General features: G+C 41.6%; 2 protein-coding genes across 3 annotated transcripts; both read right to left on the reverse strand.

The window, feature by feature from the left end:
- Nucleotides 1–1,832: 1,832 nt before the first annotated feature.
- Nucleotides 1,833–8,931, reverse strand: nr2c1 (nuclear receptor subfamily 2, group C, member 1). Of its 2 annotated transcripts, none has more exons than XM_084364919.1 (14): nucleotides 8,770–8,931; nucleotides 7,128–7,252; nucleotides 6,594–6,827; nucleotides 6,360–6,438; nucleotides 6,087–6,266; nucleotides 5,845–5,995; nucleotides 5,523–5,619; nucleotides 5,117–5,301; nucleotides 4,596–4,749; nucleotides 4,344–4,465; nucleotides 4,047–4,189; nucleotides 3,457–3,594; nucleotides 2,817–2,922; nucleotides 1,833–2,690 (listed from the first exon to the last, which is right to left on the reverse strand). In XM_084364919.1, the coding sequence occupies exons 2-14, from the start codon at nucleotides 7,197–7,199 to the stop codon at nucleotides 2,519–2,521; spliced, it is 1,833 nt and encodes a 610-aa protein (XP_084221045.1). In that variant the 5' UTR covers nucleotides 7,200–7,252; nucleotides 8,770–8,931; the 3' UTR covers nucleotides 1,833–2,518. The 2 variants fall into 2 exon arrangements, with proteins under 2 accessions (XP_084221045.1, XP_084221044.1); XM_084364918.1 differs by having other exon boundaries at nucleotides 5,117–5,304; nucleotides 8,770–8,930.
- Nucleotides 8,932–9,496: 565 nt separating this feature from the next.
- Nucleotides 9,497–26,501, reverse strand: LOC311264292 (FYVE, RhoGEF and PH domain-containing protein 6-like). The gene is made up of 21 exons (XM_084365040.1): nucleotides 26,296–26,501; nucleotides 22,680–24,597; nucleotides 19,795–19,933; nucleotides 19,467–19,528; nucleotides 18,818–18,848; nucleotides 15,696–15,847; nucleotides 14,220–14,376; nucleotides 13,967–14,054; nucleotides 13,445–13,495; nucleotides 13,293–13,351; nucleotides 13,122–13,193; nucleotides 12,221–12,289; nucleotides 11,895–11,978; nucleotides 11,724–11,803; nucleotides 11,511–11,613; nucleotides 11,249–11,395; nucleotides 10,982–11,087; nucleotides 10,725–10,819; nucleotides 10,511–10,636; nucleotides 10,279–10,418; nucleotides 9,497–10,189 (listed from the first exon to the last, which is right to left on the reverse strand). Exons 1-21 carry the CDS (start codon nucleotides 26,306–26,308, stop codon nucleotides 10,153–10,155), a joined length of 3,729 nt encoding a protein of 1,242 aa, XP_084221166.1. The 5' UTR covers nucleotides 26,309–26,501; the 3' UTR covers nucleotides 9,497–10,152.
- Between the last annotated feature and the right edge of the window lie 1,039 nt (nucleotides 26,502–27,540).

A 27,540-nucleotide genomic window follows, 5' to 3' on the forward strand; every position in this document is an offset into this window, starting at 1 on the left:
CCCTGTGGAGAATCACATAAAGAAGATACTGGGCACGCTGGACAATGGGCTTCTAAAAACAGCAGCAGACAATATCATTCATCCGGTCATCAAGTTTTAATGCTCCTATCAGTGCCTTTAATTAGCTGGACACATTCACTGGGTAACTACAGCAAAAGAAAGCTTACAGTCACTGTCCTCGGCTCACCCATATCTGCAGAGCCCTAATGAAAAATTGATCGGCAAATAACGCACGCTGAAAGTCTAGTCCCTCGCACAGCAACCTGCAACATCTTCCTCCTTCACGTCACTTGACACGAAACACTACAGTAAGTCACAGGAGTAGGATACAGATTTTGCATTATTAATTCAGAAGGAAGATGTAAACAATCTGCTGTGTTTATAGAAGCAGGTCCAAGAAGTTAGGTCACTGAGCTTTCTGTATATGTCTCTTAAAATTCAGGTATCAATACAAATTTTGGTCTGTAGGCTGAGCTGATCCTGGGAGGAATATTACTGTTCTCTGTTTTTTAATATTTCTATGCTCAAGAATGTGATTTACCTACAACAGCGACTATTTTGATTAGTTGCAAATACGTTTTTTTCTATCACGTTGAGTCAATGTGAGTAAATTAATTAGCTTAGTCTGATTCAATTAAATGAATGCAGACTTATACATAAACCTTATACTTCATGTTTGTTCATTTTCAAATATAAAGTTAAGAGGAACATCAACATATTTATTTATTTTATCTAGTTAGTTAATTTAAACACATTGACTCAAGACGATAGAAAAACTCACACCAGACGTGACACTTTGTATTGAACTTAAGAAACAGAATTATTTCTGATTTTTTTTAAATGGACGATTTTAAAAATGTACCCACCACTTTTCCACACAAGTGACTTACTATGTGATGCATGCTGTGTTGGATTTACCTGTATAATATTGATTTAGATGTTTATTATTGGTTTTATCTAAAATGTTCAATTATTATCTAAAAACCTTAAAAACAAGACCATTTTAATATTTAATAGCTAGACTGGATACATTTCACAGATATCCTTAATGCAGTTCTTCCCAGTCAAAAAGGACATTTCAGATATCCACACTGACATTCTTATAATCCACAATTATCATTTGAGATATCTACATCTTCATGTGTGCTGGTCTTTAAATTCTAGATATCCACAGGTAGATTTTTGATATCCAGAATGAACATCAGTTGTATGTAGTCCCACAGTGGGCTGATAAACATGTGCAAGCCAGATAAACTGTACATTAGTACCTTTCATGAGGCCAAAGACTTCATGTTTACAGTCAAATGTTTGTGTGTGAGGGAGGTCAGTGTCACTGGTTCAACTCTCTCTTCAGGGAGACTTTGATCAGCTTGCTAGAGGTATTTTAAGTACTCCATAGATGCTTAACAAAATGAATTGGCACAAGTTATGTAGGATCTTTTTCTAATTCATGATTGTTTGCTTTCATGTTTAAAGTCTTTTTGCAGCAATGAAAAACAGCCTTTTTCATTTAGAGGTGCAGTAAACCAGACCAGATACCCAAATGTGCTCTGCTACAGAACACTTCCCCTCTCTTCATCCACACGGAAAGCCCATTATAATGCAGACTGCTGACGTCCCAATTTATCCTAGCATGGGTCCAACCCCACATGTTTTAGGGTATCTGGTTGTTCACAGCTGCTCTAAAATACTGACACAAAAACAAAATAGTGTTAAAAAGCAAACTCAGCCTGAAAAGCTACACTTGTTTCTTGCAAACAGAACGCAGCACGTATAGTGAAGAATACTGTCAATCAAAATTAAGCTTAATTGTGTAAATAATTGGAGAATAGTGACTGAAATGAGTTTTTATTTTCAAATGACTTCACCATCATTTTCTGTCCACATTAATTTCTCCAAAGTATCCATGAATTACCAAGTGCTGCCCATCGTTGTCTTCTTGGTGCATTCTATACACAAATCTATTTACACAATTACTTCAGATCCACTTGATGATGATGTCAAATATTTGACAAGTGCCCGATCCTTTGGACTGGCAAACAAATAAGAAATAAAGGTCATAACCTTCAGCGATAACAACATTTCATAAATCAATTCACATTGACAAGTATTTTTTCCTCACAATTATTAGAAAATAAAAAAAAGCATGACCATGTAGGAAAGCATTGAAAAACAAACCGTCCTGATTCCTTCAAATTACAAAGAAGTTCTGCAGAAAAAGGAAAGGCCTGGAGGCGATGAAGCATAAAATACTATGTACAATAAAAAGCGCAATCTAATATGCAGGTTTCAAGAGTTCCTGGAGTTTATTTCATCTGTCCTCTCTGTGAGTCATGCTCTACTGACTGGTTACTGAGGAGTCAGAAGAAGGAGCAAGGTAAGAGTGAGAATTCCCAAAGGATGCTGTGTCATAAATACAGTACGTTATGACCACTTAGTGATCGTTCTGCAGGGCACTCTGATTGGTTGGCTGTCGAGTTTAACAGTCCAACGTCGCAATTAAAAATGGCACAGTGTGTCAGACCCCGGAGGCAGCCTGGCTGTTATAATCGGTGGACTCCATTTTGAGGATGTAAGGGATGATGCTGTCGATCTGCACGTTGCCAATGAGCCCTGCGAAAAACAGCTCCTCTGTGACAGCTGCACTTATCAGCCTGAGGGCAGGAAGACGCAGCAACAGCTTGGATAACCTGAGAGCAATGAGGGGGAAAGGAGACATAAAGTTTGAACATATGTACTGTAGCAAGTACATCTATGGGCACAGCATAAATCTGTCTTGCTAAATATAGAGCGATTCTGTTCCAGTGCCAACTGACCGATAGGAGTCTTCTGGGTAGGTCCTGGTTACGTAGTCCTGCAGCTCCATGTAGGCCTTCTCCTGAAACCGTTCAATCTGTGGGGTGTTATCTATGCCTGGGTGATCTGGTACAAAAAGCATACACACAGTCAGACATGGGTCTATGCACATTTGGCTTTCTGTAAAACTTTTGTTTATGATTTTTTCTGCGTTCACAGAAGAACAAGAACTAGAAAACGTATTTTCATTTTGTAAACAAGGGTGTCGACACGGATCAGACAGTACTTTACCTTTTCAAGATCATTTTAACCAAATTTAAGATCGATATTTTGGATAATTCTCTTTTTCTTATTCAGGTAAGTATGAAGTTTTGTAGTATATATGGTTCCTTGCAGAGGTAGCTTTGTGTAAAACTATGGTGAGGCTAATCTGCATTTTGCCAACAGGTACGTGGAAGTATAAAGCAAAAAGACAGTGTTTGCTTCAGTGGTAGATTTAATGATTTGTAACATCAGACGTGTAAAACTTGTACGCTGAAGAGCTAGACTCATTTTATAAAAATAAATAAAAATGTATCAATTAATAAAATCAAATTTCAGACATTTTAAAGACTTGAAGGACCTGCAGACACCCGTTAAACTTGCCAGTTGTCTACGCACCAGGACTGAAGAGAACGACGGCTTTGAGGTAGGCATATTCGTAAGAGTCTGGGGACAGCTTGATCATGCTGTTACAGAACTCCTGCATCCTCCAAATGTGCTCCATTACTAGTTTTACTCGGTCTGGAGACAGCTTGTCTGTAGGAGACAAAAAAGGACAAGTTTAGAGGAGTGAAACATGCAAGGGGCCGAACATCATTCAGCAAATTCAAGAGAAATCGTGCCACGGAAGTAAACATGACATCCTTATTAAGGATGAGTGAGTACCTCATTATTTGTATCGGCATCCGTTTTAATGGGTCGATCAGGATTTGTTTATTTATTATAAAACTATTTCAAAACAGCATAAGAATTAAGCTTTGATATAATATAACTATTTACAGAACAAGCTTTTTAAAAACTTGAATGACTCAACTACAGCCTTTACTTCATCACTTGTACGGAGACAGAAACATTTTACTCAGATGCACTCCTAACAAGTACATTATTTTTACCGGATACTCTGTTCAGCCGAACACTCATCTTTATGCATGATAACTGAAAAATATTGGTTTTCCTTGTATTGTATTTAAACAGCAGAGCTCTCCTACCTTCCTGTAAGCTGGTCTGCAGATGGTTGATAATGGCACTTAAGATGGTACCAACATTCATAACAGAGGAACACTGTGCCAAACCGAGGGCAAACAGCTCATTCCAGCAGGCTTTCATCAAGTTAATGTCATTGTCTTGACCACTGTGAAATAAAATAGGATCATTTATATTTACAACAGAGAACTCCACGGTCAAATAAGGGAAACATCGTTTAGCTGACATTTTATAACTGCTATGTAATGACAGAGTCCAATAAATGTATTTGTGAAACAATGATCCTTGTGACGACTGCTTACCCAAGGGTTTGAAAGGCAGGAATCGAGCGTGCCCAGTGCATAGAGAGGAAAAGTAGCCGGGAAGCTGACTCACAGATGTAGTTGACATTGAGGTACTCTGGCACAGGCAAAGGCATCATAAGCTGGGGAAAAAATGAGGAGAGGAAACGTGACTGCAGAGTTTATAAGATACATGAATGACTCAGTAAAACAAAAGCAGGGATTTTGGTCTCAGTTGGATTTCATGAGGGTCAAGGTCAGGGTCACTTTTACCTTGAAAGGGAAATGGCTGTCAGAGAGTAGAGGTCCTTCCAACTCCACCACAGGGCCCGACTGGTCCCCTGACATCAGCTGCATTGTGGCCTCCAAGGACTCTCCTGCTGAGCCATCAGTAGGGTGCAGGACTTTGGCCAGGGTGTCAAAAGCTCTAATCAAACCAAAACATGAACACAAAAAGGTCACATTAAAATATCCACGTGTTTTCAATTGCACGTTGAAACAGGAAGAGAACATTACAGGAAGGGAAAATACAACTCAGAGCGCTGGAGTGCACTCACAACATATGCTACATTTTTGATTGAATAGGGGTGAATCTAATCAAGTCTGTAAGAGTGGAGTCAGAGACCACATGGCCCTACAGGAAATTATATTAAAGCTTTGTGACAACCAGATATAAACAGCCCCTGGGTTTCTTTCTAGTGCTCCTCTGGTTCTCCAGCACACGTATCAACTTCTTCGGAAACAACTACTGGTCAGTATCAAACCCTCTTGATTCTTTACGACATCTCCCTCACCGAGTGATATCACTTGCAGTTTGCTCTTCTCCTTGGATGTCTGTCATGGAGCTGTCCCCGTTGCTAAGCGTTTCAACTCCCATCAGATCATTGCCACTGTCACTTGCCTCCCTGCTCTTGTTGAGGTGGGCGAGGGACGTCACTACATTTGCCAGTGTGCCGAGGTCACTTTGAGATGGATCATCCTGCTGGATGGGTAAACAGTCATTATTACGCACATTTTATAAACAGAGAAACTTGAATTAGTTTTCACTGTCTTGTCTCTGGACATTATCCATGCAAGTTATCCATGTGAAGCATTTAAAACTTCAAATTTCAGACGCTTTAAGATTTAACATTTGGATGGTTAGATAAGAATGACATGTTAGACTCTAGTTAGACGCAGTGTTGAATGTATCAGAGTTACCCTGTCAGGAGAAGCTGGGATCAAGATGGTGTTTTCTATCTTGGGGAAAGGTTGTTGGATGTTCAGCAACATGCTCGACTCAAGCAAACTTGTAGACCTGAAATTAGAGATTTGACATTTCACATTGCGTCATGTGATATTAAACCATATTATAAAATGAAGTCATTATTCAAACTCTTTGATCCAATCTAATCTAACTAAAGAAATCCCATCTCTCTTGAACATCTAGTTGTCAGATAAAGACAATGTGTCAGAGAGGTGCTAATTCAACATGCTAGTGTGGTATTGGAGTACATTTTATTGACTTGTGTTTTGGCTGTACCTTGCAGTCTCCTTGTCGGATACAAAAGTGGGTGTGGCAGCCAGAGGGCTACACAGGTTCTTGCGGATGTAGATTTTCTCGGTGGAGGCCGCGCAGTTGAGGGACTTCTCTCGGGTGTTCACTTCAACAGGCTTCCTCTCACACTGCACAGCTGACGACAAAACAAAGGCACCAGGCCGTATTAATGCGAGTCCTAAATAACATGTCCACAAATGTTTATGTAGAATATAACAGTCTCTTACAATCCTGTTTCATGCCCAGAGCGATGCAGCGCTGCAGTCGACAGTACTGGCAGCGATTTCGGTGGAGTTTGTTGATGGCACACTCGCCAGAGCCCCTGCATGTGTATACAAGGTTTTTTCTAATGCTGCGTTTGAAGAAGCCCTTACAGCCCTCACAGCTGACAGCTCCGTAATGACGCCCTGAGAGAGGAGAGATTTGTCGGTTGGTGAATGCTTGCTCATGTGTGTTAATGCAAAATAATAGTGTTAAAGCAAATTAAACTTAATTCCCACCTGAGGCCTTATCCCCACAGACAACACAGTATTCCACAATCGGCTTCACAATAGACTGGTCCGATCCTTCAGTCACAAACTGGCAAACAACACGAGACAATGGAGTAATTTCATACAGCAAACACTGCATAAATTTAGACTAACAAAACGTGTTCATGCTTCAGTCATAAGACCGTTCAGTAACTTGTTTATCATAAGTGGCTGGGAGAAGTCACTAATATCCTGTGGTGATACCTGAAGCTGCTGGCCAGCCAGTTCCGGGGAGGCAAACAACAGCTGGTTAACCCCAGAGCCATCTGGAGCAGCGAGGATGACCTTGTTGGGTGAGCCCTCCTGCTTGGTCAGGATCACTTTCCCTCCAGAGGAATAGTCAGCATTAGCTAGGATAAACTGCTGCTTTCCAGGGGAGGATGGCTCAAGTGCTGTGACGATCTGGATCTTCTGGCCAGTCTGCTGATCAGTTACAATCTATCAGAAAGAGAGAAATCAAAACATGAGGGAGTGCTGGCTGTACATGTAGAAAGAGTGTTGGAGAAGTTTATGATATGATAAAAAAAACACTTTCATCTATTATTTGATCTAGGATATCATTTTGCCACGATTCTATGCAAACTGTGCATATGTGTTCATTCACACAGAATAAAACAGAGTAACAATCGTCTCTATAATACTACTAATACTACTACTACTACTACTACTACTACTACTACTACTAATAATAATAATAATAATAATAAGTCTCTAGTGGCGGACAGGCCGTCACATCACCTGGATTCTGTGTCCCAATGCCATGCTGCTGTCTGCTGACACAAGCTGAATCCTTTGGGTCTGTCCATCCATTCTGATATCGCACGCACTGCTCGTCACATCAGCGCGCCATGAGGCATGCACACCTGTAAATAAAACACACGTTTAACTTCATGTTTCATTAAAACAAACTTTCAGTCAGGGTCAAGTGAAGGAGCCCCTTAGAAGATACGGCTGACTTTAAATCTTGATTGTTTTTTTTTTTTACTGTACATAAAACCCAATGTATAATACTTCTCAGTATTTTCAGACTTCCCTACCATATCATGTCTGAGGTATTCAGCCTCAAGCCTATTATGTCCTGCTGTATCTTCAAAAACAAGTCACAAATTAATTTTTTAAAAGGCAAAGTCATTTCCTATAACAGCTGGACACTTTAGTTTACAGCATGTTTAGATGGAGTAAAGAGTGATTTTGTTGTGGACTATTTTAAAGCACATTTGTACACATTAGGGGCACTGGTAGGTATACTTGTTATTAGTAGACTCAATTGACTGTCTTTGGTCTTTTCGTGAGGATTTGTTGCTCATAAGAAAAAGACAAAAGACCACCAGCCTTTTTCTTTAATAGATGTTGAACGTTTGTGTTGAATTGAGATGCCATAATACATTTTATTAAACTTTTACCTCACGTGTAGATCGTATAACAATACTAATGAATGAAAGGGACCCGCAGCTCGGACTCATTTATTCCAGCATGATATAGTGTATCATAACACAGCAGTTATTAATACATCTTTACACTCAGCTAACGTTACAACTACTCTTATCCCTCCCGTTTAGTGGTTTACCTCTCCCTTTAGCTAGAAGACATTTCTAGCTAGAACTTGATCAGTGTTTCCAAATAGTGTAACGAGCTAATCAAGTCGAAACTGGCTTGAAATCATCTATAATGAACCAACAGGTACACTACATACATCTGCTTTATCACATTGCGAGTCACTAACGCTAACTAATATTAGTTCGTGGCCTGTGCTAACGAGTCTAGCGCTAGCCGGCGCTAGCTCGAAACTGTACTATTGGTGGCCTTGTTATAAAATACAGCGTAAAATCACTTTAAAGTGCCAACGAATGAGCGGTAAAGCTGCAGCGGTAACACAAACAAGCTCTTGACAGCCAGCTATTTAAAATCGATACGGAAGATAAAGGTATTTCTTTTCCTGTGGGTGAAAGGTCAACATTGAAGGGTTAAAGCATGCTAGGGTTCAAGGCCCATGATGCCGAATCGCAGAGTCAACGGCGGGACTTCGGTTATGACAACTAGGCAAATTTCGCATTAATTCTGGCACTGGACTTACACACCAGTCGGCATTTGAACACGGCAGCTGATGGTTCAACACTATGGCATGCCGTTGTCACATTTAGATTTAAACTAAAGACGTAGCTGCTTAGTTTACGGAGACTAGTTAGCAACGCTAGCACAGCAGCTAACAACAGCTAACAGCAACACGGTTAGCTGGAACAGCTAAGCTTGTTGGCTAACTAGCATGTCCGATAACACAATAGCTATTGCCGAATTGCTCCCAGCAGCTACACGTAGTTATGCAACGTTAGTTAGTGAACTACCTATGCAGTCGCATACACCCCACAGCACCATTACATACTTGCAGTTTGTCGGCGCTGGGCTCCGGATGACAGTGCTAACGAGCTAGGTTAGCTGTTTGCTAGTTGCTAGCTGGTAGCTAATGGCTGCCTCCCTGCTGTAGACCGACTGAACACTCCCTCCCTTCCTGTGTTAGTGGCCCCTCGTCTCTCCTTCACGACCCTCTCATGCGTCCACATTAGTAAATATTACTTACCGTACAAGGAGCTGTGAGGTCAGATGTAATTGTCTTTAATAAATTAATATTTTAACTGCAGTTAGTGGGAGGGTCAGAGTTCGTGACCTTTTTTCATCAATAAACGACTGTTGCGCATGCGCAGTTGGGCAGCAGCGCTTCACAGCGTTTGCCAGTGTCAATCTGTCAAAATGCATTTTTCCTCCTGACTTCACTTGGCTTCAGTGTTTTGTCACAGGAGTGAATGCACATCTTTGCAGTCAGTATGTTACCTTGATAGTTTACTTAGATGTAACTTAAACTTACTCATAATAGTTGTTTTTTAGAGAGCATGGGCTACATCAGGCTCCACTATTGTACAATTGCTGCTCTTTCTGCAACAGCCCCATATTTCTGTGAAAAGAAAAAACACTTAGGGATAAATATGATCTACTTAAAAGCCTCTTGAATGAGAATAAATGTAATGTATGCAATTTATTCCCCCGTATGTATTCAGTCACATTGCTTTCCCACCATTTTAATACACACATATTAATTTGTCCACGACGAAAAGAACTGTAAACCAAACATTTATTTCAGAGACAGAATTTAAACAGTAAACGTTTGATTCATTGAAATTTGAGTACACTATACACACTATATTTACAGAGGATGCGTGTGTAGCTGGGTATCATCTATGTACAGACATCTGATTCATTAAGTGCAATACACATTTTAATACAAATAGTGAGTATTCCCCTGATATGGCATAAAGACTGTGGTCTTAATCGTATAGAAAAACGTAACAATATAAGGTGAGAGTCTTCTGCACTCGGCGTTACAAGCGTGAAATAAAGTAACTTCTATATGAATTTTTGTTGACCTCTAAAAATGATTTGGTTAATGTGGATCCTAATGTTATGACGGTATTCATCACAAATCTATTGACAACAATAAAACAAATCTGTACTACGAAGAAAAAAATTAAATTAAAATGTCTAACCATCTAAAATCGCTATAGAGTATTGTGGCGTGATTCTGCCACAACAGGAGTGCTCTTAAAACAAAAGGTAAAAGGTATTAACGGTAAATCTGATGAAAGCAATAAAACATTTGGATTTTGTGTCGGTGCAGCAGTGCAGTGTGGTGTCTCCTGATGCTTCGTGCAGAATTCAGAGAGCACTGAGGTAAAACATTTTCAGGCAAGGGGCGAAAAACATGTTGGAACAGCTAAAGCACCGTGGCTTCTCTGAATGAGTCGATCCATCTGTTTAAAACATGAAAAGAGATTGTAATTAGTATAATCACTGCCGTCATGACATACAATGATAGGTGGCCCCGGTTTTCATACTGTACCTCTGTGCCGTTTGGACGTCTTCAGCTTTAAAAATGTAGTAAAGTGTGTTTTTGTGGTAAAGCTTAAACTGTAACTTCTGTGAAGAATCAGCCTTCAACATGAATCCTAACAGGGGCTGGCTCTCCAAGGCTGCGACATCCTGAATGACACAATAAAAGATTAATGTTAAATGAGCGTGAAATCAACTCCCTTTGGTCCAATTATAACATTGATACAACTACTAGACCTTACCTCGCTTGCAGCGTACGTGTACAGGACCTTGTCTTTGATGACGAACCACAGCCTCTTCCCCTGCTTCTTATTGCCCTTTGACCTCTGCAGATACCCACTCATAGAGGAGTTGGTGTTTGCCGACACCTGAAACAAGCAAAAACCCATCTGATGAGATATCACGTCGCCATCAACGAATCACAGTGCGTCCTGATCAGTACAAAACATCATTCACCTCTTTGAGGGCCGCTGGTATCTTTTTCTGCTTCCTGGAGAAAGCAAAGGTCGCCCTGTTGCCAGGGGATACAGCTGCTGAGAGGGCTTGTTCGCCTGATGAACAGAAATGTGGAGCATGCCGTTCTTAATGCAGAGAAAACACGGAGGATACAAGGTGTGCTTTTGTCTCATCTCTACTGATGTTTCAGCCTTGGACAAATATGAGACGGTGCATTTGGAGCAGATTGCAGTCTCGAAGACTGAAGCCAGACTCACTTTTCTGCTGCTGAAGAACGAGGACACACTGATCACACACTCGTGCCAACTGATTCTTGAGGTATTCAAGTTGGTGTTTGTTGGAGGAGCAGGACTGGCACACCACCTGAGGGGACCATAAAGCAGAAAATATGTTTATGCCCCGCTGTCCTGCTTTTAATCATGTAACAGTTTTTTAAATCGGTTGTTTTCATGTACAGTTTTTGACGACAAAGAATATTTCAGAAACTACATCTTCAAAATCTGATCCCTTCTCTGCCACCTCACCTTCCCACATGCACGGCAGTGGTGTCGCCTCCATGTTAGTGTGAACTCACAGGTGCATACCATACACATGGTGGTCCGTGGATCAGGGATCCATATAGGGGCTTTGGATCCCAAAGGAGCGCCATCGTCACTATAATTTAGCTCTACCTGAATAAAACAAAAAAAAAACACGTGTTATCTCTTATATGTGCATAAACTATGAAATAGACTCGCTCATACACTGCAAGTGCAGGAGGTTCAATTTCCCTAAGATGTTATTTACCTCTTCTAGAGACATGCCAGGTATAAAACTGATCTTCTTCCTGGTGTAGTCACTGATCGCTGTGGAAATGGCCTCGAGCCAGTTATCCCGCTCTGCTGCTGAACTACAGAGAGAGCGAGAAAGTGTGATTACACACCTACGCAGTATTCACAGATCTGTGCACTACACGGAAAAACCCACGATGAAAAGATATCTTTTGTTTCTGAGCATTACCTCGCTGAGAGAATGAAGGAGCGCTCCACGCTCTCAATGTTCAGCTCGTTCTGATAGGCCTCTTGGCTCGGTTTGCTAACCTGTAATTATTTTCATCGAGAGCAGTTTTAATCTTTGTGTATTTAAGTGAAAAGATTGAGAGTGCAAGAAAATAAGGAGTGAAGTTCTCACCTTCATCCCAGCCAGAGACAGCATGTTGTTGAACTTGTACTGGCCGGACTGAACAGGGGTGGTGTACAGCAACGTGTCGTTAAACTGAAGGAGAAATAACAAAGAAACATTTATTATCTAATAAGTCGATCACCTTTGAGCTTTGATCTGAAGACAGTCAAGAGTCTCTGATCGAGAACTTCCTTAGGATCTTAGCAGCGTTTGATCGCAATCAAATACACATTTTGGACTAAGTAAATGTAAGAGAGTATTACCAGTATTATCATGATTATATTATGTAAGACTGTGGATGAAATACAGGAAGGAAGAGATGGGTTGTACTGTACCAGGAAGAACATCCTGGGCTGCATGACCTTTCTGGACAGCTTCTTCAGTATGCCCTCCTTCAGGAAGATCTGGAGCACAAAAACATCATCAGGACACACGTTTGTTATTTCATGTTGTTTTATTTCATGATTTAACACCATTTTGTGACTCTAAAATGAAGCACTACAGCATATTTTCAGTATTACTAATGTGATTTCCTGTTCATTATAATAATTGTTTTGTGGGCTAAGAGCTAACAGCCTTGAGATAAATGTCTGCTGGAACATGTGACTAATGTTTACATACTGAAAGTGCACAGAATGACTACTGTTTCCCACGGGGACTTTCAGCCCCATGTTCAGTGGACTCTCAGGGGATAACCCCGCAAACTCAGGGGCAGAAAGCCCCGAGGCTAAGGTTGGGCTTAGCCAGTGTGAACTCTTTCTTAGCTTCGGGCTGGGACGGTCCTAAGAAGGCTTTTAGCCCGGTGTGAACAGCTCTACAATGTGTCATCAGTCAACACCACTGTCACTCATTCTTAACTTGTTTTAATAATTTGATTTCATTTCATTTCGGACCTGAGAACCTTGAGTCTGACCTCTGGTATTTAACTTATCAGCCAACATAGACACAGAAGACCTTCAAGTAGAAGACAAATGGAAATTTACTACTAAGCCATGATGACTGGGCAAACTCCATCTGCTGAGAAGATCATGTGATACAGTCAAGAGCTCAAGAAGTGCTGCTAAATGGATCTTAAAGTAAACTTGTGTTCTCAACTTTATTATGTCGCTTCATCTGAAAAATGTATTAATATTTGAGGGATGATTAATGCAGTTAAACCATCTTATTTATGAAACAGATGCATTTATAAATAGTTTACATTTAAAAGAACTCTAAGCAAGATCTTTACAGCCTTACCCGCCCAGGTTGGACTATCTCATGCTGGCCGTTCAGACTGCACTGCACCTGGATCAGCTTCTGGAAGTTATCCTGAGAGGAAATCAGTGGACGTAAGCAACGTACCCAGATAATTTTATCAACATGTCAACAGAAGATAGAGCAGATGCCTGATTTCTTATAGGCTCTCACCCCTTGTTTCATGATGTCATTGGCATGATTGGCCACCTCTTTCACTATTGCAAGGGCAGCTGAGTGGACAAAAATGTGAAAATCAGATATGTGATGGACGACATCTTCATTCCACTGACACCATCAGTATGTAAAAAAAGTCCTCGGTTTACCTTGTGTGTCCTTGTAATCTTCTGAGTCTTCAGACAGGTTTTTCAGATAGTCTGGAACACAGTTACAACCATTTTAGACCCAGGATCAAAAGTCCAGCCAAACAATTGAACTACTCTGTACACTGGGCTACAAGTGCTCAGTCTTGTGCGCTAAATTCCTGGAACGTAATCTGAAATTAAAATCCTGGATGAAAAGGTCTGCAGGTGCTTACATAATACAATTATACAAGAGTGACGCGGGCAACATTCTTCACATTTTGGTACCGAGGGGTCGACCCTGATCCATCACACTCATGAAACACTAATCTCACTCATGTTAAAGCTCATGTTATGTCACGAAATCTGATTTGGGCTGCACTTCAAAAATCTTATTATATGAGGATTGAAGAGGCGAGACAGAAACTCCAAAGTATTTTAGCTTTCTGGACACCAGAGGGCAGCATGATGCCTATAATGAGACATGACAAGTCAGGCAACTGTGCAAAGTTTAGCACCCATTGTTTCAAATGTAATTCTGTATACCTGTGAGTAACAGCTGATACTGAGGAATCCTCTGAACAGGCTTCAGAAGGTAATGCCTCAAGGCCAGGTTGGCACAGCGAGGATTGGCCTTGGACAAAAAACAAAACAACCAGACACATCTTTTAAATGACACAGTTTACAGGAACAAAAACTCACAAACACATTCTCGACACGTGAAAAAACAATCAAACCGCACTGACCCAAAAGACACGCCCACCCAGACAGAGAAAACAGGTCAAGCAGCCGTCTTTACCTCAAACTCCCGTACGACTGCACCAAACGCTGGGTTCTTCTTACTCTGCTCTTCCAGTAGAGCCACATTCTTGTCGAACTCGCGGATGTAAGTGGAGTACATCTTCAGATAGGGCCCTTTCTTTAGGAAGATGTCTGCTAGTTGAGCATTGTCATCCCTGTACACAGATTAAAGTAGAATGAGATGAACTAGACACTGTAACGCCCTCATCGGAGTGTAACTAAGCTGTACAGCACACTGTGGTAAGTTGTATATTTCAGGAGGATTAATAATAATATATTATTTTGGCCTGTTTCAGAAAAGAGAATATTCCTATTCCATTCCCTGTGTTGTTGTACAGGAGACAGTAGTGAGTCTGACAGGAACAGATGTAACAGTAGAGTCGGGAGTGACTGGAGAATGCTACCCATCAAGAAATTGTGGTTACAGACCGGTGGCAGCGGTGACATTGGGTTGCTTTTCCAGTCACTGTGGGCTGTGGGTAACAAGTGGGCCGCAACTTCTCTTATAAGAGAGTAAGACCTCAACACAGCCAGACAGTAAACACCCAGCTTCTCTCTCTCAGGGTCCACGTAGTACTCTAACCATAGTGTACTGAACAGTTTAGTTACCAACACAAATGAAAACTAAGTAATTAAAATAAATCAAAATGTAATGTGTCCAATTTGTGGCCACCTCCACCCTTCTGAAAAGACCTTCCACAAGATTTTGGCCCCTGGCCGCTCGTTCATTCAGGCACAAGAGTATTAGTGGAGTTGGCCACTGATGTTGAGCGATCAGGCTCAGGTCACAACTTTTGACCCAGTTAACGCGAGAAGTGTTGGACAGGGTTCAGGTCAGAGTTCTGTGCCAGCCAGTCAAGTTCTTCCACTCCAATCTCGAAAAACGATTACTTTACAGACCTCTCTTCGTCACGTTGGACGAGGGAGAGCACCTTCCCCTAATGGTTACCACAGGGCTGGAAGCACATTCGGTATTAAGACGTCTCTTACATGAAACTAAAGGGCTTTTTTACACTACATATTCCTAGCCCAGAGCTATCCTCAGCCCTTGTTGATCCTGGGATAACTTTGCCCCTTTCTCACGCACACATTTTTAACCCAGGGTTAACCTGAGCCCGGGGCTATAGGATTCATACTGCACCCCTTCTGAAATGCGTCTATGTTTACATTCTGGAGTGATGCTTGACTACTCTAAACGTCCAGTGTTAGCTTTAGCCCCGTTTCACACCGGCACCTTTAGCCCTATGTTTAGTACATTTTCAGGTGACCACCAAACCGCTAGGCTAAAATTGGGGTTATACCACTTTGTAATGTGCTAGGATTGAAGATGAAAGCTATCTTAGCGTTGGGCTAACAGCTCCCTTTGGCTGGGGCTAACAATGTTTTTGCCATATAGCATGGGTGCATACTGGCACTTTGAGTCAGAGACATTGATCAATACACACAAATGTTAAAATACATGATTATGTTGTACCATTTGGCCACTCTCTGCTTCAGCTCTCGGAGGAGGTCTTGATTGAGTTCGTAGAGCTGAGGGAGGGAGTAGAGGATCTGGTTTAGGAGCCGCTCCTCAATCACAGGCTTCCCACTCTGACGAGACGCTTGGGACACGGCATCACGGAAGTCCTGTAGGCAGATAGTAAGCGGTGATCAAATGCAGGCACTCAGGCACAGAGGGGGAAAACATCACATGAATGCAGCACAGTCTGATAGTAGGATTGCGACGACGACCCTGCGTTGAAAAAAAAGTCTCATAAAACAACACTACAAATAAGTCTAACAGGAAAAGAAAGAGAAATACTGCTGATCCATGACCCACACACACACCTGACTCCCATTAAGCACTTTAAATTTCCAGGATAAAGTGAATCAGGACTAAAAAAGCAGAGAAAAGAGCCTGAGGGTGTTGTTACCGCTTCTCTTTCTGATGATGTTGAGGGTTTTTTTGGTGGTTTATGGGGACACATGCCAAATAAAAACTGGTTACACACTGACAGAGCGCCTGATACAGAGCTCTTGTGGTTAACATGTGTGATCTCTGCATACTACAACAGTTGACAGTGATGGAAGAGCGTCATGTGTAAAAAAATTAAAAACCCAACAGGGTTAACAAGAAGCTGTAGACTTCAGTTTGATTGATTTTCATGTTTTCGCTTAAAGATTACGTCTTCCTCTACGAGTTAAGAATATTCTTTACACTTGGAGCTAAAAATCAAAGGTGTTTTATCTTTGTGTTGCTTGAAAGCTTTTTTTTGGAGGCAATACATTTTCACCTGACAGGGACAGCAAAAAGAGCACAGCAGAAGCATTACTAAAAATATAGCTGAACTGATAACTCAGATAAAAACACATAACGGCACGTTATCATCGATCACTTCGTGGAAATCTGGCCGAGTGCCTGGCAGAGATGGAAAAGGAACAAACACTAAGTCACCTCCACACTCTTTTGAACTTGGTGTGACTGTTTCTCATTACTGGACTCCATTCCTCTTCAATCTACAGAGACCCGAACACATCCTGTCCGTGCGGAGGAGTCACTGCAGAGAGGAGTCATTATTAATGACTCAGTACTACTACAATCTTGTTTTCCTGACCTTCATCTGTCCAAACATCTGCTCATATGACCAAACTCATCCTTTTTTTGTGAAAATAAAGACGCAGTAAAATAAGAGTGAATGACAACTTGTCCCTCTGTCGATTTAACTTCTTAATGGGAATTCACACAGAAGAGATAACTCAGAGTTTTGTTCATAGACGTGTTTGCTCTGAGGATAATGCCATCAAAGTTCTGACAGCGTGATCGACTTTCTGACTACTTTGCTCAGTTGCTTTTTTCCAGGCTGGTTTGGAGCAGCACTTCCCTTAATGCAAGACATTTATCTTATAGGAGACAGTAACCTTCACCTTAAGTTTAATGTGAGGGACTTGAACTTTGACCAGCTTTGCAAACACAGTTTCAAATGACAGTTAAATCATCAGTATGCTCCAAACAAAGTGCTTGTTCATTGGTCTAATGAATTATTGAAATATGTAGATAACAGTGCACATTTTCTGCCCATCTTTCCTTGGAGGCAGTTACAGTGCTACACATAATACAAATAGTTTAAGTATAAAGAATCAAAGAAGAGCCAGTGAGAGAAGTTAAAATCCTGTTTTCTCATCTATGCACACTTGGTTGATTGATTGCTGCTTAAAGAAGTGGGTGTGATTGACGATTTGTCGGTTTCGGAAAGTTACAGAATTTGTCAGATGCAGCCCACACAATTCAGATTTTAGCTTTTAAAAACCAAAAAACTCTGTTTTCATGTGTACAACACGAGTGCAACACTACCAGTACCTTCCAGAATCGATTATCTGGGGCCCACGGGCTAAAGTCGGCCTAATTTAAAAAAAACGTATTTAAAAACACATAATCATATTAATGATGTTTAATTCTTTGTGAGATAAAATGCTCTTTGCCCCTTGCTATAAATCATTTTTCATAAACTATGCATGGCAAGCAGAGTGACACTTTGCGCAGGAAGTCAGTCAATTAAGGGGACTTGGGAATCTAGTATCATTTTTCATCTTGACAATACAATAGGTGTTTGCTTTTGGCCCGTAGCCAATCATCAAGTTCAGGTTTGGACCTCCAAGGGAAAAAGTCTGGCCACCCCTGCTGTGTGCTGTTATTCCCAAATTTAAACTTAAACATATCTATTATGTCTCTGCCCTTTCATTCTTCCTGTGATGGCACCGATATAAACACGCCACTACACGCCATGTAAACTAGTTATCAGTAATCCTTATCAACTCGCTGTGTGTCAAATCATATCCCTTGGTTGCTTCTACTTGCGATTCCTGTTCCTCTTGCAGCTTTTGTGTTTGATACTCAGTTTAATGTAATATATTACATGTTTTTACAATTCCTTCAAGCCAACATGACCGACCATTGAAGCTGTGTTAGTAGTTGTGATCTAATCTAAAGGCGTTTTTTTCATCATTCATTGGCTGTTTTTGTCTGACGGAGCTAAAATATTCTTTTTATGTAACTTTTTACGTAAATTATTTCCATATAACTTTTTATGTGCTTAATTTACAGCATGTTTTATATCAAATACAGTGAATGAAGAAGTAAATTGTTAAACTTTTAAGAGAAGATGATTAAAAGTTGGTCCACTGGTCTGACAATAGATACAAATACTTCTGCGACCCTAGGGTGTGTTTTCTGACGTTGTTTCTCAAAACATATTTTGAGGGAGGTACAGACAAGAAACCAGATCATCACATCATTGCGGCGGCTTTTCGATCCGTCACAGATTTAATTTCTGAAAGTACCACGAGTAGACAACATTTAACACCAGACGTGTAGTGTAACCGTCGGATCACACTACTAATGAAAATCTGGGGGGAAACCGTGAGGAATGCGAGCCGTGCGGGCGAGTCTGTGGGGAGTCACGGGGTGTGCCCCAGTGGCTAGCATAATGAAACACATATGGAGAATGTGGGCTCAGACAGTAGACTAGATACGACACACACAGAATAACAACAGCTTATCACAGCAAACATGGAGCCGGTTTTCATGTGCAGCATAGGGGGATGTGTGGGAGTACTTACAACATGAAGCAACTTCAGGACATCAACAAACCTGAAACAAAGCATTAGAAAAGTTAAAGGGGTTATCATTACACACGTTTTCTCGTTTACATGTAAAAGTGATAATTCTGCCAAGGTTTTGAGATACACGTGTCCACCTAATACACTGGAGTTTAATGGATTTTCATCTGTGTTGTTCACTGTCAGATGTCCTTTGTGTTCTGATTTCAACATCAGAAGACATTTTAAATTATATTTACATTTTTTTAAATGAAAGTGTTCTCAGTAAACTAAATCATGACACCATTATGCAGTGAACTGATACATAACTCCTGCTTTTTGCCTTTTTTAGGGTTATTTTGTATTCTTCAGTTTCACAGACATCCTGATGTATCATAGATTTTTTTGTCTTTTAATGTATCGTTATCGTGGACAACGTATCACGAGTGATTCCCAACCCTTTCTAATGTCTTTCAGCCTGTTTTCACTGACAACGTTTGTATCAGAGAGGTTCCTGTTAGACATGTCCGTGAATTAACCAGAGAAGTTGGTGGGTAAAGAAGTCAAATGAGCTTGCCTGGAGGCAGATATCTCAAAACCTGGGAAGATAAAACCCAAACTGTGGGGTTTTTTTTTAGAATTGGACTGAAAAACAAATTAAGACTCTTACACACTCTCAGAGCTCATAATTTCTGTGGCGATGTGCTGAATCTTGCTCTTCTTCTGTCCGCTCTGTGTCAAACAAAGAGGTGTGAAAACACAGACTTAGAAAATACAGTGTATTATTATAAATCACTATGTAGTTCACATTTACCTAAACAAGGTTCACAACAAAACTACTCACAGCAGCTACATGCTGTGTATCATAATGTATTCAGGTATATTCAGTCCAGTACGAGGCTGATATACATAAGGTCAAAAAAAAGGAAAGGTTCTTCCCCAAATGACCCCAACTTCTAGGGACTAAAATCATAAATCTAGTGGTTTCTGCTTCTCACCGGACTCTCTGGTGGCTGCTCAGGGTCTCCTTTACTGGAGACGGAGCTGCTGTCCTCCTCCTCATCTGAGGTGTTGGCCACGATATCGTCATCTGAGGGGCCATCATCCAGCGGTGCCACCTCCTCATCGACAGAGCTTCTGTCAAAAGGGCAGGATGTTAGAGTCAGAGGTGAAAAGAGGGAGCTGCCAGAGATCGAGTTTCACTCACACCCTAATACTCGCAGGCATTTATTAAAAACCCTGTGAATGCAGCGCATGATGACACACCTTTAGTCACCCACATGCCGCATGATTTGCATAATTAAGAATGTTATTCATAGAAAAGGGAAAAGAGATTGGGTTTAAAATATAAACACCGGTGTCAGCACCTAATGTGAGGAGGAGTGTCATTGTGAAAGAAAAACAGTGAGTCCAGCAGTATTCAACATTTCCTGCTCTGATCTACTGGAAATCATAAAAAAACACACAGAAAGGGAGCATTTGACACAACCAGAAAAAACAACCATTTGGTGATAATCATCGACACTGTAAAACACTTGACTCGGGTCACAGGGAAGCAGTTTGGCTAAACTAGTCCAACACAAACAGAAGAGCAGTCAAACCAGACACAACCCAATAATCATCAGACACTTGTTCTAAACTAACATCGCAGCTCTGGCTGAAAGAAAACTACAACTGCATATCTAAAATGCCACAATTCCCTGAGGGAGCACTATAAGTGAAACAACGGTCCCTCCCTGAACAAAAATGCACAAAAAAATAGGCCAAGGCTAAGCTAGGAGTGTGTGGGTCTTACACACTGTGGCAGGTTTACATCTAACTGCAACTGGTCTCTGTTTGTGAGCTGCTCAACGTGTTTTTAGCATGTGACCGCAGCACAGTTCGATCTAAACAGGGGGGACACACTAAGCTGCGCGAGTGTACAGTTACACAAACTCTAATCCTATTTTCCCGACTGACTTCTGCTCACTGGTCATTCACAACATACTTTCTTTCCATAACAGATTACTTACAAACAATATAAATATACTACAAGTTTAACTGCGTCTATTAAGCACCGAGCTGGCCGTCCTAGCCAAACTTTTAAAGGATCAGTCCACCCAAAAACATATTTTCTCACTTTCCTGAGTACGATCTGTACGGCTTATAATGCAGACATTTTTGTTTTTTAATCCAGGTTTGGAGCATTTAAAAATTAAATTGGGAAAGGACCAGTAGTGTCTCTGTTCTCCTGTTCCTCTGCTTTTCTCAAACATCACTGTTTCAGACACAGTTACTATGATAAATAGTAATTAAAAACTGACAGAAGGCTCTGCGGATTATTCAGAGTAACAGAAACATGGTTTTTGGTAGCTGCACCACTGAGGTGCTCAAATAGCCCCACCTCCTTCAGAAGTAAACTAACTTAGATGCTGTTGTGCTTAACACACAGTACACAAGCCTTGTTTTACTTATAGTGCAATAAAAATATGAAATGTTGTGCCCCCAATGTTGTGTCAGCTTCCCCGTGGTATCGAATAACAATATTTTTCAAGATATTGTATGGAAGTTAGAAATTCAAGTGTTGTGACAACACTAGTTTCTGGAAAGACCCTCTGCTTTCTAATGATAACTTGCTCTGAGCAGCACAAATGAAGCTGTGACGATAAATCGACGAATCACAACAACTCCTCTATGGCAACAGACTGAATATGTTTGGGTTGTTGATTTGAGGATGTCATCTTGGGCTTTGGGAAACACTGATCAACATTTTCTGACCAAACAACTAATCGATTAATTGACAAAAGTAAATAAACATTGGTTGCAGAGCTACTTCTATCACCTTGTATTGAATGCAAAATCTATACAACTGATATCTCAAAACCTGAGCAAATACAACAAACAAACGTCTGCGTGCCTTGATAACACGAGACATGATGGAGAAAATGTGTCTTTAAAGGGTAAGTCCACCAATTTTTTCAAATTAAAGTGTGTTTACAGGTCTTGGGGAGTGTTACTGCATATGTAAGAAAGTAGTATAAAGCTGTCGCTCAGTGACTGAGTTGTATTATGGGTAATGTAGGTGCCAGGTTTTTTGGAAAGGAAGTTGTCTAATGAGTCCAACAGTGTTTTCGGAATGCAATGTTGCACCAGCAGACTGCTTTTCAAAACCTGGTGCCTACATTACCCACAGTGCAACCTAGCCACTGAGTGACATCACTGGAGGTAATTTCTCAGATTACATGCAGCTTCCTCCGGAGCCACAAAGGCTTTATACTTTATGCTTTTTCACATATGTAGTAGTACTCCCCAAGACCTGTAAGCACACTTTAATGTGTAAAATTGGTGGATTTACCCTTTAAGAATTGAAAGTGTAAACACTTTTCTAGCCTCAAATAAAAAACAAAGGATGCACTGTGACGGTGACAAACAACCTGACACACAGAAAGCTCTACACTTCCTGACAAAGACATTTTGAACTAATTACTATCCTGTCTTGTGGGCCAAAGGTTATCTTGTGTGAGCGCTGCGTCTGATGAACGCTCATGGTATGAAGGAGGTATTTAAATATGTTGCTAGTCTGCCCACAATCCATCAACAGCTGGAAGGCTGTGTACACACGTGCGACACCATACCAGTCAAACTCCCCTGACGGGAATCTGCAACAATAGACAAAATGTGACCTGCTTCTCTGTTATCTTCCTCTTTTCCAAATGACAGAGTCACTCTCTGTGCTCAGCTACACCTTTTAGAGATAAATGTTTTTTTAAGTAGCCTCAGGTGGTTTCCTGCACTCCCTCCAGGAAACAAGGCTAATCACCTGAAGAACAACACACCCAGAGGTAAGACTAGGATGTGAGAGAAACAAGACACAGAGACAGGAATGAAAGGCGTCATTGTCTACCTCTCACAGTCTGCTGGCGTCTCACACTGCTGTTGTTGTCCGGTGTTTTTCTCAAAGGACATATACGGCTCCTGCTCCTCATAAATGCCCTCATCGTTGTACAGCGAGTTCTGCGAGGCTGTCTGCGGTGAGTAGGAGGCCGGAGGGGATGTCAGGTCCGTCCCCACCTGCACATTCATGTAGTCCGGTATCTCCTCATAGTGAGAGATGTTCTCATAGTAAGAAGTCTCCTCTCCATCCACGCTTTGCTCTACTCCAATCAGCGGGCAGGAGAGCTTACGTTCAGCCCTGACATGCTCCGACTTCTGACAAACGTCTTGGTCCCTCTCCACTCTGTGTTCATGACCATTCGCGGCACAGTCCGGGCTCTGGCTGCCCCCTTTCACCATCAGCTTGGGAAGCATCTTCACAGAGAGCTTCAAGTCCAGCAGTTTCCGGAAGGAGTTCCTCTTCTGTCCGTCAGAGCGGATGAGGTCAGCAGCAGTGAACGACTTGGCCCTCTGTTTGCCCAGGCTGGACCGAGAAGGCTTGACGGCTCCCGCTGTTAAGAAGTTTCTGCTCACTTTCTCTGCTGGAGGTGAAGGCAGCTCCCTCATTAACCTCTCCTTCGAAACATCTATAGGCCTTTTCTCATTATCCCGTTTTTTCCCCTCGTCTTTCCCCTCAAAGGATTCCTTCTTCTGCATCCATGCCATCGGGCTGCTGTGTCTCTGGGGCTTCTTCGGAGCTACCTTGACCATCACACCCTCTGCTGCCACAGTGACGGCAGGAGGCTGGCAGAGCCCCGAGCTGCTAGAAGGTGGACTGTGTGAGAAGTCCGTGTAGACGTCCTCCTGATCCTGATCACGTGTCCCTCCCTTCTCCACCTCCACCTCTTCATCCTCCTTGTCAACTGACACCTCCATCTCGTGGCTGCTGCTGTCCCAGCCCAGGTCTTCTTCCTCCACATCCTCTGTGAGCGTCCGAGGAGCAAAGGTCGGTGCTTTCTCAGGTGCAGACAGAAAAGGCTTCTTCCTGGGCGGAGGGGCCTGCGTTGCGCAGGCTTTCCTCGCAGACAGAATAATTGGTTGCTTTTCAGCACCTGATGGCACCTTCACCTCTTTGGCGTTCACGTCCCTCCCTTCCTGGCTTATAATCTCTTCCCCCTCATCCTCCACCTTTTCCTGGCGGGTCAGTACAGCCATCCTGGGTTTCCGTGGTACAGGGACAGGGACGGGCTTCCTAGGGGAGGTTGCTTTGGGTTGGGACACACAAGACTTATGTTCGGAGCCAAGAGCATCTTCCCCTGGTCCTCGCCCAGGTGCACTCTGAGGTATTACATTGCCATTTGCCTCATCGCTCCACGTTCTGTGGGGAAGTGACGGCCTAACGGTCGCCATGTCGACGTCTGTGTTGAGATTTTTGTCCAAAGCAAACGTTTCTTGAAGAGGTTTATAGTTTGTGATCGTTTTATCTCCACTGTTATCCACAGAACCTCGAGATGGAGGGAGAAGCTTTTTATTTTCTTCATTTCTACCCTTGTGCAACAAGTCTCTCTCCATTTTGTCTTTGTTTAATGATGTGTTCCTGATGCACACACAGTTCTCATGGCTACACAGGCATATAGGAATAATATAATCCCAATCCGGCTTTTTGTTCTCTTGCTGTACTCCGTTCTGGGAGTTGAGAAGACCTTTGGTCCGCGGGCTCTCTGTTACAGATGTTTGGTGCAGGCTCTTTGAAGCCAGTGGTTTGGATTCCACGGCGGTGGAGAGTTTAGAGAGGCAGGGTTTGGGGGCCAGTACCGGTTTAACCCTCCTCGGGGTGCCAGGAGACGGGAGCGAGAGGACGTCTCCTCTTCTGGGGGTTGAGGGAGACAGCCCGGGCCTCTGGGGCTGGGTCAGCTTTGGTTTTGGGGCCAGAGGTGGCTTGTGCATGCCTGAGGAGAGAAACAAAAGATATGAACTTTAGATTTTTGTGTTAAATTATCTCCTCTGAATCAAGAAGATGCAATTTTTTCATAGAGGTGACAAAACAGCACTATGATGAAGTGCTGTAGTGCTGCACAGATGTCCTGGCCTGAAACTCTTGTTGTCCAGATGTAAGAAAACATGTTTGTTTGGTACAGACCACAACAAATGTCACACGTTCATGATTATCTCCGCCATGTTTTCACCCATGTTCTCTTGTTAGTTGGTTGGTTTGTCAGCAGGATTACATAAAATCTACTGAAAGCATTTCAACAAAACTTGGATGGAGGATGGGTCTCAGCCCAGAATAGACCCTGTTTACTTTTGGTGTGGATCCAAATAAAGGGACTGATTCATAAATTGTTCTTGCTGTCTTTATCATTGTGAGATTTTTTGACATTTTCGTGGGAGTAACGCTTGGATCTTGATGAAAGAAATCAGGTGTTTTTAGGTGGCTGGTATCTATGAGTGAGAAAAAAATGGTGACTGTTGGTCCTTGGCGGAGGTATGCATTCTACTTTAAATGTTTGGTTTTTTTTAACGAAAATGAAAATTGTAATGCAAATATGATCATTTCCACTAATCGTGAAACATAATCTGTCAAAATAATCTCAATATGATCTTTTTTAACCATATCCTGCAGCCTTAGCTTCACACACACAGCAGACAGCTTATGTCTCCATTCTAACACAGTATAGAAACATATTCTGAACACCAGGATGGATTATTTGATGCATTTTCAGTCTGACAGATGTTGCCCTCATGACAGTCCACTCTTTAACTCAGTAACATTGATCCCAACCCAGTGACGGCTTAGTGTAAGACTGCTGTAAAGTGCTGAACTCCTCAGGGAGGGGGTTCAAATATCACATGCCGTTTGTTTGCCACTCCACACAACAGCACTGTAATCCGGCTAATGGCCCATGTCAACAGGCGGCAGAGGAGGAGGAGGAGCAGATGGGTGATGAGGAAGAGGGGGGGAGAAATGAAGGAGGGGGTGCAGCAGGGACAGGGAAAGAGTCACGCAAACTGGTACATCTGGCTGAACTGGCGTCCTAAAATCTGTGGTGGACAAAACAGTAACATGCTGACAGGAAGGGAGGTTGTTTATTTCCTCTCAGCAAATCACATATTTTCTTATTGAGCAAGAGCCAGTTTGACAGTGGACAAGTCTACAAGGAGAGAGTCTGGGCACAGTCAAACATTGACAGACAGGGAAATGAGTGAGATGTGTTGTTTATGACAAGTTAAGTGAAAGGAATAAGAAGATATTTCATTACTTCTAAAAAAGACATGACTGCCAGTCATTTAGCTGTACACACACACACACACACACACACACACACACACAGGTCTGTTTAATCTTTTCTCTTCTATCTTGAATGTGTTAATAAACTTATTCCTTCAGCTATTTAAACATACACATTTGAAGGTATATCCAAAGAGTGGAAGCTGCAAACTAGCTTCCCCTTACAGTATAAACAACACATCTGTTGCATTGCTTCTCCCTGTCTAACAATGTTTATCTGTTTTGTCCATAGAAATAAATAAAACGTGCTTATTTCCTGGTTTAATGTCCTGGTCTGTGATGTATTTGCTCAGAAGTGGCTGCACAGCCACTGACAAAATCATTAAATCACCCGAGTAGCAAGTTTCCAGTCACTTACCTGAGTTCATCATGGCTTCACTCACTTCGTCTCTCTTTTGTCAGCTCTTATAAATCACTGCGGCGGACACAGACCATCTTCTGTGTCCGGATCAGTGCAGGAAGTCGATCCAAAATGAGTTATCTGTCCAAAATGGACATTTTCTCTCGCTTTTGTCCGAGTAACGTGTGTGATCCTGCGGCACACAGTTCAGCTGCAGCGGGCTGCCTGCCAGCGGCGTAATGAACCACTCTGCTCCCTTTTTTGTGTCCCTGAAGTGTCCACTAGAGGTCCTCAGGAGCCGCAAACTGCCAGGATCAGTCAGAACAAAAGCAGGTAACTCTAAACTATGATTGAGGTGAACTCAGTCTGAAGAGTCTCAGAGCTCATTGTTGTATAACCTACAGGCATCTGCATTCCTGTCATACACTTTCTGATTGGTCACCAGTATGCAGGAATTTTCCAGTGCCAGACACACACACATATTTCCACACACATCATCATCATCATTGCTAATATTAACACCACTGCTATGACTCAGAAGCTAGAGAAGAATGAGTGGGAGCCAGCTGACACTGGGAAAACTAAAAACTGATGTTTAGTTGAGGAAGTAAAACTCAAAATAACATCATTTATCAGAGGCGCTTTCATCATGATGTGACTCTGTCAGCAGGAAGATAATTCAATCATACTTACAAGAATCAGCGCTGGAAGCTATAAGATGGAAACTAAACTGGGTGAAAAATTGTTTTCCATTATGTCATAATTATGAGATAAAAAGTCAAAACTGAGATAAAACATTGAAATTATAGATTAAAAAAGTTCTAATCATGAGATTAAATATCAAAAAATATGACATAGATTGAAAATATTTGATAAAAGTCATAATTATGAGATCAAATGTTAAAATATTGGAGTGAAGTCATAGTTATTAGATTAAAAAGTCATATTTTATGAGATTCAGAGTCAAAGCTATTCAATAAAGAAACAATTATGAGATAAAACATTGAAATCATAAGATAAAAAGGTACAATCATGGGGGATAAAAAGTCCAAAATTGAAAAAAGAAAAAGCATTTGATAAAATAAGACTTTTATTTTATTAGATAAAAACCTGAAAATATTAGAGTTACGTCATAGTTAGTAGATAAAAAGTCACATATATTTTGAGACAAAAAGTCATCATTATGAGATACAATTAAACAATTGTGATAAAATGTCAAAATTATGGGATAAAAGGAAAGCGGGACAGAAAGCACAGCGCTGT

The sequence above is a fragment of the Pagrus pagrus genome, assembly GCF_965226575.1.
Source record: "Pagrus pagrus genome assembly, chromosome: 10".
Lineage (NCBI taxonomy): Eukaryota > Metazoa > Chordata > Actinopteri > Spariformes > Sparidae > Pagrus > Pagrus pagrus.

Bases quoted from the DNA above. Each gene is read 5' to 3' on its own strand.
- nr2c1 (XM_084364918.1), bottom strand. From the start codon at position 7,199: ATGGATGGACAGACCCAAAGGATTCAGCTTGTGTCAGCAGACAGCAGC. The intron at 6,828-7,127 runs GTGATGTGACGG...TCTTTCTGATAG, and splicing joins CATTGGGACACAGAATCCAG to ATTGTAACTGATCAGCAGAC. The intron at 5,620-5,844 runs GTACAGCCAAAA...CTCTAATTTCAG, and splicing joins TCCGACAAGGAGACTGCAAG to GTCTACAAGTTTGCTTGAGT.
- LOC311264292 (XM_084365040.1), bottom strand. The intron at 15,848-18,817 runs GTAAGTACTCCC...ATCTGCCTACAG, and splicing joins TCCTGAAGTTGCTTCATGTT to GACTTCCGTGATGCCGTGTC. The intron at 14,377-15,695 runs GTACAACATAAT...ATCTGTGTACAG, and splicing joins AAGCAGAGAGTGGCCAAATG to GGATGACAATGCTCAACTAG.